General features: G+C 46.3%; 1 protein-coding gene across 1 annotated transcript; it reads left to right on the top strand.

Moving 5' to 3' along the window:
* Positions 1-222: 222 nt before the first annotated feature.
* LOC123157716 (26.2 kDa heat shock protein, mitochondrial) lies at positions 223-1,008 on the top strand. The gene has a single exon (XM_044575949.1). The coding sequence runs from the start codon at positions 223-225 to the stop codon at positions 793-795; it is 573 nt and encodes a 190-aa protein (XP_044431884.1). The 3' UTR covers positions 796-1,008.
* Positions 1,009-14,178: the final 13,170 nt, after the last annotated feature.

Genomic DNA, 14,178 nt, shown 5'->3' with positions numbered 1-14,178 from the left:
GATTGTAAACGCTGATTGAGTAACACAAGAATTATTTTAAAAAAATGGTGTGGGGGTGTTGATTGCTTTATTGCCCAGCACCAAGCACACTAGAGAAAGCAAATCGCTCATAACCGAGTAGTTTATTCCTTGCAGATGAAGCTCTGTTGCCTCATAAGCCGTCGTACGGCAACCTCTGTTGCCTTGCGCACCACAGCAGATCAATAATTACCTTCTTCATCCATGGCCTCCGGTCGTGGTACATCAAGCAGCGCGAATCCTAAAGCTGTGGTCTCCCGATCGTTCTGGAAGGCTCGAGGCCTCATCCGATCTCCCCAGAACCTTCTAAACCCAGTTAGGAATCCCCCTCCCCCAAGAAAGCTTTCCCGCTCCTCCTTTACAAAACCCCCCAGCATGGCCCGTCTGCTGTCTCTGATGGAGGACGTCGCAACTAAGACCGGCGGCCTCTCCTCCACTGCTGGTGCTGGGGCGTCGCGGCTCGGACGGTGGGTGGCCAAGGAGGACGACGACGCGGTGTACCTCAAGGTGCCGATGCCGGGGCTGACCAAGGAGCACGTGAAGGTGCGCGCGGACAAGAACATCCTGGTGATCGAGGGCGAGGGCGAGAAGCAGCCCTGGGACGGCGACGACGACTCCGCGGTGCCAAAGTACAACCGCCGCATCGAGATGCCCGCTGCTGACGCGTACAAGATGGACAAGATCAAGGCCGAGATGAAGAATGGCGTGCTCTGGGTCACCCTGCTCAAGGTCAAGGAGGAGGAGCGCACGGACGTCTTCCACGTCAAGGTCGAGTAGGCAGTGCCGTCGTGGTAGTGCTCATGGAGGATGGCCGACGCGAGAGTGTGAGAGACGCCTTGTTGATGTGGGCATGTTTGGTGTCTTTCTCCTTGTTTTGCTTCGTTGATCGTCTTGGATCCAGTAGGTAGTGGTCTGATGGTGAAGTTGGTCGCGAACTCTGTCAAATTTGCTCTAGTTTCGGCATATGATGAACTTGCTTTGGTGGTGAAATTGGTCATGAAATTCTGTTGATTTCCTCAAGTTTGGCATATGATGAACTGATTTGGTGGCGAATTTGGTCATGAAACCTTGTTGATCTTCTAAGTTTGGCGTGCTGGACTAATTTGGTGGTGAAATCGATCAAGAACTGTGTTGATTGTCTTAAGCCTTTTTATCTTTTCCCGTCCTTGATCTGTATTGCTTTAAGCTTTCTGTAAAAGGCTGGTCATTCATGCCAACTCTCTGAAAATTTGACTGGTCTCCTCGAGTTTGACGTCATGGAGTTGGTGAACTGGCAGTTACAGGTTGTGATGATTTTTGCTTACTGTTCCGTGAATTTTTTGTGCTTATCCTTGAAAAGAAATTGTGGAATTTTTGCTTGTCTGATCTCCTCAAATTTTGTGTGCTTATCCTTGAGTTTAACTTCTTGTAAGAACTTGAAAATACGCTCACATGGGATAGGCATTTGTTTGTTTATGTTCTGCTTTCGTTGATTTACTCGAGTATAATGTGATGAACTGATTTGGTCGTTACCTGAATGTTTTGTGTTTATTCTATCTGTTTACTTCTTAATATTTTTTTTCGAGAGTAAGCCTAGGCATACCATAGCTGGATTTGATATTATCACCTGTACTCCAGGAGAAGGTGTTCCGCACTCTGGGAGGCTAAAGCCAACTCCAACGCACTGAGCCAAATGGTTTGTTAGCGTCTTAAACGGACACAAAAGAGGGCCCCACGTGCGAAGTAAAATGCCTCACACGTGGAAGTAAACGGACAAACGTTCGTTTGCCGTCCCATTTTCGACCCATTACCGGCCAAACTGTTTGTATCGAAACAAACACCCGCGAACGGGTGGGATGTGTGCCCTTGTCCTCCCCTCGCCCGCCCATCGACGGCACAAACACCCCTTTTTCTATTCCCATTCCCTTCGCCCCCTATGGCGCCGCCATTTTCTCGGCCACCTCGCTGTCTAGCTCGGTCGACTTCAGGCCCCAACCCCCGCCATAGCCGCCGCCATTTTCTCGGCTACCTCACTGTCCAGCCCGGCCGCCGGATTTGAGCGCGTCCGGCCACCGGAGGCTGCGCCTTGCCATGGATTGGCCTAGTATCTTAACACGCAGACAGGCAACGCCTCCACGCCGCATGCATGTATTGACTCCGCGTCTAGCCGCTCGGATATATCTCGTCGGAGCTTCACCGGCAAATACATGCCCGACCGTCGTCCGGACTCGGTGCTGGCCCAGTGGCTCGTCGGCTCACCGTGACCACTCATAAAGTGTGGCGACTGCCTGCGTCTGGTCGCGCGCCGCATATCTACAACGCCGGAACATCCCGGATGGGTGTTCATCAAGTGCAAAAACGACGGGGTATGTGCTTGTTTTGCTTCGGTTGTGCTTTCGGATTCAGCACATTTTCAATAGCTCTTTGCTTATACTCAAATTTATGTGTAGGACGGATAAAGTTTTGGTATTAGGAAGAATAATACATCGATATATTGATAGGACAAAATTGATAGATGCTTATGCATTCGTTGCTAGAACAAAAGTTAGAGATAAGACTATATGTGAAGCAACGCCTGCTTCTTTATAATCGAATAAGAAAGAAGTATGCAAAAACGAGAAGCCGCGGATCAACAACAACGGCATCCAGAAAATACTAATCCAACTTGCAGGAGCAGTCATGAAAATTGGATATCTTTAAAATGTCTAATTATGGCTCTTGTTTTCTTTTGTCTTGCTCATCTAGTCAAGAATTGGTGAATGTACTCCAGTGTATCAAAATATCGTTGCTGAAATAATAAAATAAATGCGGCCAAAAAAATGTATACATACCGGCACTAGCCGACCGTGGCGGACCAGATGCGTATACGCGTTGGGTGCACGACCGGCGCATGCATGAAAATGATCAGATGCCACCCCATTTCCCTACTCAAACGAGCGAAATCTGGACAAAACAGACGTCCGTTGGAGTTGGCCTAACACCATCAAGAAATTCTCCTCCGCTGGCTTGGAGCATTACACCGGTGGCCTTGCACCACCCACATAAAACACCACAGTGAGCCGAAGCCCACGCTCCATGTCCTATCCATAACTGGTGAGTGATGGAGGAAGAGGAAGCTTAGTGATGATGCCTTCGACAACAAATTTGTCTAGTAACATACAATTGAAGTGCTCAAGTTCTTTAGTAAATGGCTGTATCTTGTGAACTTGCTACCACAGAGCGCTCATCAGTCATCCTGTAGTCATAGAATCGTTCCATGATGTACAACTCAGTGCTTGTATATAAAACAGTGTTTTGAAACCAAAGGCAAATTTTGTGTGCCTCTGGGATCTGGTGGGGGATTGCTGGAATTTAGTCTATTCTGGGCCAGCCCAATAGCACATTCAGAATTCCTAATAAATCCTAGAGGCCCGCGCAGCCCATTCGTGCAAGGCAAGAGGTGCAACCAAAGTTTAGTCCCACCTTGCTAGTTGGATAGGAGTTGGACCTCCTTATAAGGGAGGTTGTTACCCCACATGTATGAACATGAGAACAAGAGGGACATTCATGCGCGCTCCTCCTCCTCCGCCCGCCACCGAGTTCCAATCTCTGAGTTGCTTCTACGATCTTCCCCATCCCGGCTTGTGGCGTGCACCGCAGGTCGGGACAGTAGGTCTCCGAAACCCCATCCCTTTAAGTCTTGTACGGGAGAAGGGTGATAAGGTTTTGGGGGAGCGCTCTGCGCGACTACTGACCGGTTCACCACGGACACTCCGGACAGACCACTTCCCCAACGACGACTTCTTTCCCGACATCGACAACCTCTTCGACGACATGGCTGGCGAGGATGTCGACCCCAAGACCATTGCTTCTGCTGTTGTATCGTACGTGTTCATGCTCTTTCTATTTGAGGTTCTGCCATAGTTTCTTACTCTAGTGTCTGCTCTAGATATGTGTGGTTCTAGATCATATATGCAGATGCTATTTACCTTCTCTGTGTTACATTGCATGACTCGTTTTATCTCTGCTATATTAGTCATGCTTTATCTAATATTTCTGTTAATAAAATCATTTGATAAATTGCTCATATTTTCAACATGCGCTGCAACGGATACACAAGGTATAAAAGGTGCAATCCAACTCGTTATGCCCCTCCCAAAAGCACTTGAAGCAGAGGCCAAAAAGCTCCGGTATAGCTTCACGATGCTCCGGGAGGGGTCAAATTTTGTGTTTTGACCCTTTTGTGGTATAAAATCGGGATCTGACCCCCCTTTGAAAAAAAATTCGACATCCGACCCTTTTGCTACCGCCAAACGACTCGGCGGTAGGGTCACGCAGGCTACCTCCAGGGCTTCTGGCGGTGGCATGGACGACCCACTGCCGTTACCTAATGGCCAGCGCGACACCCTAACACCGCAGGTCTTGGCGGTAGGTTGCCTGACCATACCGCCCTATGGCTTGGCGGTAGGGTCCTGTGGGTTTAGGTTGCTGTGAACAAAACTGTCAGCAGCTCAGCGGTAGGGTTGCACCCACTACCGCCAGGGCCTGTGGCGATAAGGTCCTACCGCCGAAGGTTGTGGCAGTAGGTGTTGGGGAACGTAGCAGAAATTCAAAATTTTCTATGCAACACCAAGATCAATCTATGGAGTAATCTAGCAACGGGGAAAGGGGAGTGCATCTACATACCCTTGTAGATCGCTAAGCGGAAGCGTTCAAGTGAACGGAGTTGATGGAGTCGTACTCGTCGTGATCCAAATCACCGATGATCCTAGTGCCGAACGGACGGCACCACCGCGTTCAACACACATGCAGCCCGGTGACGTCTCCCATGCCTTGATCCAGCAAGGAGAGAGGGAGAGGTTGGGGAAGACTCCGTCCAGCAACAGCACAACGACATGGTGGTGGTGGAGGAGTGTGGTACTCCAGCAGGGCTTCGCCAAGCACCGCAAGAGACGAGGAGGGAGAGGGGTAGGGCTGCGCCAAGAGGGAGATCAAATCATGTTATGGGCAGCGCCCAAACCTCAAGTATATATAGGGGGAGAGGAGGGGATGCACCCCCACCTAGGGTTCCCCCCTAGGGGTGGCGGAAGCCCCCAGATCCCATCTAGGTGGCGGCCAGAGGGGGAGAGAGGGAGGGCGCACCTAGGGTGGGCCTTAGGGCCCATCTGGACCTAGGGTTTGCCCCCTCCCACTCTCCCTGCGCCTTGGGCCTTGGTGAGGGGCTCACCAGCCCACCTGGAGCTGGTCCCCTCCCACACTTGGCCCATGCAGCCTTCTGGGGCTGGTGGCCCCACCTGGTGGACCCCCGGGACCCTCCCGGTGGTCCCGGTACGTTACCAATAGCACCCGAAACTTTTCCGGTGACCAAAGCAGGACTTCCCATATATAAATCTTTACCTCCGGACCATTCCGGAACTCCTCGTGACGTCCTAGATCTCATCTGGGACTCCGAACAACATTCAGTAACCACGTACATCTATTCCCTATAACCCTAGCGTCATCGAACCTTAAGTGTGTAGACCCTACGGGTTCGGGAGACACGTAGACATGACCGAGACAACTCTCCGGCCAATAACCAACAGCGGGATCTAGATACCCATGTTGGCTCCCACATGTTCCATGATGATCTCATCGGATGAACCACGATGTCGAGGATTCAATCAATCCCGTATTCAATTCCCTTTGTCTAGCGGTATAGTACTTGCCCGAGATTCGATCGTCGGTATCCCGATACCTTGTTCAATCTCGTTACCGGCAAGTCTCTTGTTCCGTAACACATCATCCCCTGATCAACCCCTTGGTCACATTGTGCATATTATAATAATGTCCTACCGAGTGGGCCCAGAGATACCTCTTCGTCACACGGAGTGGCAAAGCCCAGTCTCGATTCGTGCCAACCCAACAGACACTTTCGGAGATATCCGTAGTGTACCTTTATAGACACCCAGTTACGTTGTGACGTTTGGTACACCCAAAGCATTCCTACGGTATCCGGGAGTTGCACAATCTCATGGTCTAAGGAAATGATACTTGACATTAGAAAAGCTTTAGCATATGAACTACACAATCTTTGTGCTAGGCTTAGGATTGGGTCTTGTCCATCACATCATTCTCCTAATGATGTGATCCCGTTATCAACGACATCCAATGTCCATGGTCAGGAAACTGTAACCATCTATTGATCAACGAGCTAGTCAACTAGAGGCTTACTAGGGACATGGTGTTGTCTATGTATCCACACATGTATCTGAGTTTCCTATCAATACAATTATAGCATGGATAATAAACGATTATCATGAACAAGGAAATATAATAATAATAACTAATTTATTATTGCCTCTAGTGCATATTTCCAACAGTCTCCCACTTGCACTAGAGTCAATAATCTAGTTCACATCACCATGTGATTAACACTCACAGGTCACATCGCCATGTGACCAACATCCAAAGAGTTTACTAGTGTCACTAAACTAGTTCACATCATCATGTGATTAAGACTCAATGAGTTCTGGGGTTTGATCATGTTTTGCTTGTGAGATAGGTTTTAGTCAACGGGTCTGCAACATTCAAATCCGTATGTACTTCGCAAATCTCTAGGTCATATTGTAAATGCTGCTTCCACGCTCCACTTGGAGCTATTCCAAATGGTTGCTCCACTATACGTATCCGGTTTGCTACTCAGAGTCATTTGGATAGGTGTTAAAGCTTGCATCGACGTAACCCTTTACGCCGAACTCTTTATCACCTCCATAATCGAGAAACATGTCCTTATTACTCCAAGGACAATTTTGACCGTTGTCCAATGATCCATTCATGGATCACTCTTGTACCCCCTTGCCAGACACGTGGCAAGGCACACATCATGTGCGGTACTCAGCATAGCATACTGTAGAGCCTACGTCTAAAGCATAGGGGACGACCTTCGTCCTTTCTCTCTCTTCTGCCGTGGTCGAGCTTTAAGTCTTAACTTCATACCTTACAACTCAGGCAAGAACTCCTTCTTTGACTGATCCATCTTGAACACCTTCAAGATCATGTCAAGGTATGTGCTCATTTGAAAGTACCATTAAGCGTTTTGATCTATCCTTATAGATCTTGATGCTCAATGTTCAAACTTTTAAGAAACGACAACTTAGATTTCTCCAAACCATAGTTCAAATGGTGTCGTCTCAACGGAATTACGTGGTGCCCTACTAAAGTGAGTGCGGTTGTCTCTAATGCCTAACCCATGAAAGATAGTGGTAATTGGATAAGAGACATCATGGTACGCACAATATCCAATAGGGTGGAACTATGATGTTCGGACACACCATCACACTATGGTGTTCCAGGCGGTATTAATTGTGAAACAATTTCCACAATGTCTTAATTGTGTGCCAAAGCTCGTAACTCAGATACTCATCCCTATGATCATATCATAGACATTTTATCCTCTTGTCACGATGATCTTCAACTCCACTCTAAAATTACTTGAACCATTCAATAATTTAGACTTATGTTTCATCAAGTAAATATACTCAGTATCTACTCAAATCATCCGTGAAGTAAGAACATAACGATATCCACTGCGTGCCTCAGCACTCATTGGACTGAACACATCAAAATGTATTACTTCCAACAAGTTGCTTTCTTGTTCCATTTTACTGAAAACGAGGCTTTCAGTCATCTTGCCCATGTGGTATGATTTGCATGTCTCAAGATTCAAAATCAACTGAGTCCAAACGGTCCATTTGCATGGAATTTCTTCATGCATATACACCAATAGACATGGTTCGCATGTCTCAAACTTTTCTAAAATGAGTGAGTCCAAAGATCCATCAACATGGAGCTTCTTCATGCGTTTTATACCAATATGAATTACATGGCAGTGCCACAAGTAGGTGGTACTATCATTACTATCTTATATCTTTTGGCATGAACATGTGTATCACTACGATCGAGATTCAATAAACCATTCATTTTAGGTGCAAGACCATTGAAGGTATTATTCAAATAAACAGAGTAACCATTATTCTCCTTAAATGAATAACCGTATTGCGATAGACATAATCCAATTATGTCTATGCTCAACGCAAACACCAAATAACAATTATTTAGGTTTAACACCAATATTGATGGTAGAGGGACCGTGCGATGCTTGATCACATCAAGATTGGAAAACACTTCCAACACATATCGCTAGCCCACCTTTAGCTAGTCTCCGTTTACTCTGCAGCCTTTTATTTCGAGTTACTAGCACTTAGCAACCAAACTGGTATCTAATACCCTGGTGCTACTAGGAGTACTAGTAAAGTACACATGTATATCCAATATACTTCTATCGACCTTGCCAGCCTTCTCATCTACCAAGTATCTAGGGTAATTCTGCTCTAGTGACAGTTCCCCTTATTAATTACAGAAGCACTTAGTCTTGGGTTTGGGTTCAAACTTTGGGTTTCTTCACTAGAGCAACTGCTGATTTGCCGTTTAATGAAGTATCCCTTCTTGCCCTTGCCCTTCTTGAAACTAGTGGTTTCACCAACCATCAACAATTGATGCTCCTTCTTGATTTCTACTTTCGCGGTGTCAAACATCGCGAATCTCTCAAGAATCATCATATCTATCCCTGATATGTTATAGTTCATCACGAAGCTCTAGCAGCTTGGTGGCAATGACTTTGGAAAAACATCACTATCTCATCTGGAAGATTAACTCCCACTTGATTCAAGTGATTGTGGTACTCAGACAATCTGAGCACAAGCTCAACGATTGAGCTTTTCTCCCTTAGTTTGTAGGCTAAGAAACTCGTCGGAGGTCTTATACCTCTTGACGTGGGCACGAGCCTGAAATCCCAATTTCAGCCCTCAAAACATCTCATATGTTTTGCGATGTTTTGAAATCGTCTTCGGTGCCTCTACTCTAAACCGTTTAACATTACTGAACTATCACGTAGTTATCAAAACGTGTGTGTCAGATGTTTGCAACATCCATAGACGACGTTCGAGGTTCAGCACACTGAGCGGTGCATTAAGGACATAAGCCTTCTTCAAAGCAACAAGGACAATCCTCAGTTTACGGACCTAGTCCGCATAATCGCTACTATCAACTTTCAACTGAATATTCTCTAGGAACATATCTAAACAGTAGAACTAAAGCGCGAGCTTACGACATAATTTGCAAAGATCTTTTGACTATGTTCAGGATAATTAAGTTCATCTTATGAACTCCCACTCAGATAGACATCCCTCTAGTCATCTAAGGGATTACATGATCCGATTCAACTAGGCCGTGTCCGATCATCACGTGAGACGGACTAGTCAACGTCGGTGAACATCTTCATGTTGATCGTATCTTCTAGACGACTCATGCTCGACCTTTCGGTCTTCCGTGTTCCGAGGCCATGTCTGTACATGCTAGGCTCGTCAAGTCAACCTAGGTGTATTGCGTGTGTAAATCTGGCTTACACCCGTTGTATTCGAATGTTAGAATCTATCACACCCGATCATCACGTGGTGCTTCGAAACAACGAACCTTCACAACGGTGCACAGTTAGGGGGGACACTTTCTTGAAATTTTAATAAGGGATCATCTTATTTACTACCATCGTTCTAAGCAAAGAACATGCATAAACATGATAAACATCACATGCAATCAAAAGTGACATGATATGGCCAATATCATTTTGCTCCTCTTGATCTCCATCTTCGGGGCTCCATGATCATCATCGTCACCGGCATGACACCATGATCTCCATCATCATGATCTCCATCATCGTGTCTCCATGAAGTAGTCTCGCCAACTATTACTTCTACTACTATGGCCAACGGTTTAGCAATAAAGTAAAGTAATTACATGGCATTGTTCAATGACACGCAGGTCATACAATAAATTAAGACAACTCCTATGGCTCCTGCCGGTTGTCATACTCATCGACATGCAAGTCGTGATTCCTATTACAAGAACATGATCAATCTCATACAACACATATCATTCATCACATTCTTTTCAGCCATATCACATCACATAGCATACCCTGCAAAAACAAGTTAGACGTCCTCTAATTGTTGTTTGCATGTTTTACGTGGCTGCTATGGGTTTCTAGCAAGAACGTTTCCTACCTACGCAAAAACCACAACATGATATGTCAATTGTTATTTACCCTTCATAAGGACCCTTTTCATCGAATCCGATCCGACTAAAGTGGGAGAGACTGGCACCCGCTAGCCACCTTATGCAACAAGTGCATGTCAGTCGGTGGAACCTGTCTCATGTAAGTGTACGTGTAAGGTCGGTCCGGGCCGCTTCATCCCACGATGCCGCCGAATCAAGATAAGACTAGTAACGGCAAGTAAATTGACAATATCGACACCCACAACTGCTTTGTGTTCTACTCATGCATAGAAACTACGCATAGACCTAGCTCTGATACCACTGTTGGGGAACATAGCAGAAATTCAAATTTTTCTACGCAACACCAAGATCAATCTATGAAGTAATCTAGCAACGGGGAAAGGGGAGTGCATCTACATACCCTTGTAGATTGCTAAGCGGAAGCGTTCCAGTGAACGGGGTTGATGGAGTCATACTCGTCGTGATCCAAATCACCGATGATCCTAGTGCCGAACGGACGGGACCTCCACGTTCAACACACATGCAGCCCGGTGACGTCTTCCATGCCTTGATCCAGCAAGGAGAGAGGGAGAGGTTGGGGAAGACTCCGTCCAGCAGCAGCACAACGGCGTGGTGGTGGTGGAGGAGCGTGGTACTCCAGCAGGGCTTATCCAAGCACCGCAAGAGACGAGGAGGGAGAGGGGTAGGGCTGCACCAAGAGGGAGATCAAATCATGTTATGGGCAACCCCCAAACCTCAAGTATATATAGGGGGTGAGGAGGGGCTGCGCCCCCACCTAGGGTTCCCTCCCTAGGGGTGGCGGCAGCCCCCAGATCCCATCTGGGTGGCGACCAGAGGGGGAGAGAGGGAGGGCGCACCTAGGGTGGCGCACCAGCCCACTTGGAGCTGGTCCCCTCCCAAACTTGGCCCACGCAGCCTTCTGGGGCAGGTGGCCCCACCTGGTGGACCCCCAGGACCCTCCCGGTGGTCCCGGTACGTTACCGATAGCACCCGAAACTTTTCCGATGACCAAAGCAGGACTTCCCATATATAAATCTTTACCTCCGGACCATTCCGGAACTCCTCGTGACGTCCTGGATCTCGTACGGGACTTCGAACAACATTCGGTAACCACATACATCTATTCCCCATAACCCTAGCATCATCAAACCTTAAGTGTGTAGACCCTACGGGTTCGAGAGACACGTAGACATGACCGAGACAACTTTCCGGCCAATAACCAATAGCGAGATATGGATACCCATGTTGTCTCCCACATGTTCCACGATGATCTCATCGGATGAACCACGATGTCGAGGATTCAATCAATCACGTATTCAATTCCCTTTGTCTAGTGGTATAGTACTTGCCCGAGATTCGCCGGTATCCCGATACCTTGTTCAATCTCGTTACCGGCAAGTCTCTTTACTCATTCCGTAACACATCATCCCGTGATCAACCCCTTGGTCACATTGTGCACATTATAATGATGTCCTACCGAGTGGGCCCAGAGATACCTCTCCGTCACACGGAGTGACAAATCCCAGTCTCGATTCGTGCCAACCCAACAGACACTTTCAGAGATACCCGTAGTGTACCTTTATAGCCACCCAGTTACGTTGTGACGTTTGGTACACCCAAAGCATTCCTACGGTATCCGGGAGTTGCACAATCTCATGGTCTAAGGAAATGATACTTGACATTAGAAAAGCTTTAGCATACGAACTACACGATCTTTGTGCTAGGCTTAGGATTGGGTCTTGTCCATCACATCATTCTCCTAATGATGTGATCCCGTTATCAACAACATCCAATGTCCATGGCCAGGAAACTGTAACCATCTATTGATCAACGAGCTAATCAACTAGAGGCTTACTAGGGACATGGTGTTGTCTATGTATCCACACATGTATCTGAGTTTCCTATCAATACAATTATAGCATGGATAATAAACGATTATCATGAACAAGGAAATATAATAATAATAAATAATTTATTATTGCCTCTAGTGCATATTTCCAACAGTCTCCCACTTGCACTAGAGTCAATAATCTAGTTCACATCGCCATGTGATTAACACTCACAGGTCACATCGCCATGTGACCAACATCCAAAGAGTTTACTAGTGTCACTAAACTAGTTCACATCATCATGTGATTAAGACTCAATGAGTTCTGGGGTTTGATCATGTTTTGCTTGTGAGAGAGGTTTTAGTCAACGGGTCTGCAACATTCAAATCCGTATGTACTTCGCAAATCTCTAGGTCATATTGTAAATGCTGCTTCCACGCTCCACTTGGAGCTATTCCAAATGGTTGCTCCACTATACGTATCCGGTTTGCTACTCAGAGTCATTCGGATAGGTGTTAAAGCTTGCATCGACGTAACCCTTTACGCCGAACTCTTTATCACCTCCATAATCGAGAAACATGTCCTTATTACTCCAAGGACAATTTTGACCGCTGTCCAATGATCCATTCCTGGATCACTCTTGTACCCCCTTGCCAGACACGTGGCAAGGCACACATCAGGTGCGGTACTCAGCATAGCATACTGTAGAGCCTACGTCTAAAGCATAGGGGACGACCTTCGTCCTTTCTCTCTCTTCTGCCGTGGTCGAGCTTTAAGTCTTAACTTTATACCTTACAACTCAGGCAAGAACTCCTTCTTTCACTGATCCATCTTGAACACCTTCAAAATCATGTCAAGGTATGTGCTCATTTGAAGGTACCATTAAGCGTTTTGATCTATCCTTATAGATCTTGATGCTCAATGTTCAAGCAGCTTAATCCAGGTTTTCCTTTGAAAAACTCCATTCAAACAACCCTTTGTGCTTTCCAGAAATTTTACATCATTTCGAATCAACAATATGTCATTCACATATACTTATCAGAAATGTTGTAGTGCTCCCACTCACTTTATTGTAAATACAAGTTTCTAACAAACTTTGTATAAACCCAAAACTTTGATCACTCCATCAAAGCGTATATTCTGACTCCGAGATGCTTGCTCTAGTCCATGGAAGGATCGCTGGAGCTAGCATACCTTTAGCCATCCTTAGGATCGACAAAACCTTTCTGATTGTATCACATACAACCTTTCCTTACGAAAACTGGTAAGGAAACTTGTTTTGACATCCATCAGCCAGATTTCATAAATGCAGCTAATGCTAACATGATTCCGATGGACTTAAGCATCGCTACGGATGAGAAAATCTCATCGTAGTCAACTCCTTGAACTTGTGAAAAGACTCTTTGCCACAAGTCAAGCTTCATAGACGGCAACATTACCGTCCACGTCCGTCTTCTTCTTAAAGATCCATTTATCTCAACGGCTTGCCGATCGTCGGGCAAGTCCACCAAAGTCCATACTTTGTTCTGATACATGAATCCTATCTCGGATTTCACGGCTTCTAACCATTTGTCGGAATACGGGCCCACCATCGCTTCTCCATAGCTCGTAGGTTCATTGTTGACTAGCAACATGACCTCCAAGACAGGATTAGGTACCACTCTGAAGTAGTGCGCATCCTTGTCGACCTACGAGGTTTGGTAGTGACTTGATCCGAAGTTTCATGATTACTATCATAAGCTTCCACTTCAATTGGTGTAGGTGCCACAGGAACAACTTCCCGTGCCCTGCTACACACTAGTTGTAGTGACGGTTCAATAACCATATCAAGTCTCCACCATCCTCCCACTCAATTTTCGTGACAAACTCTTCCTCGACAAAGGACCCGATTCAAGAAACAATCCCTATTGCTTACGGATCTGAATTAGGAGGTATACCCAACTGTTTTGGGTGTCCTATGAAGATGCATTTCATCCGCTTTGGGTTCGAGCTTATCAACCTGAAACTTTTTCACATAAGCGTCGTAGCCCCAAACTTTTAAGAAACGACAACATAGGTTTCTCCAAACCATAGTTCAAACGGTGTCGTCTCAACGGAATTATGTGGTGCCCTACTAAAGTGAGTGCGGTTGTCTCTAATGCCTAACCCATGAACGATAGTGGTAATTCGATAAGAGACATCATGGTACGCACCATATCCAATAGGGTGCAACTATGATGTTCGGACACACCATCACACTATGGTGTTCCAGGCGGTATTAATT

The sequence above is a fragment of the Triticum aestivum genome, chromosome 7B (genome assembly GCF_018294505.1).
Source record: "Triticum aestivum cultivar Chinese Spring chromosome 7B, IWGSC CS RefSeq v2.1, whole genome shotgun sequence".
In the NCBI taxonomy this organism is placed as follows: domain Eukaryota; kingdom Viridiplantae; phylum Streptophyta; class Magnoliopsida; order Poales; family Poaceae; genus Triticum; species Triticum aestivum.
This window is presented reverse-complemented; position numbering and strand designations above follow the sequence as displayed.

What these genes read in the sequence shown, in the direction of transcription:
- LOC123157716 (XM_044575949.1), top strand. Translation starts at nt 223, where the DNA reads ATGGCCTCCGGTCGTGGTACATCAAGCAGCGCGAATCCTAAAGCTGTG.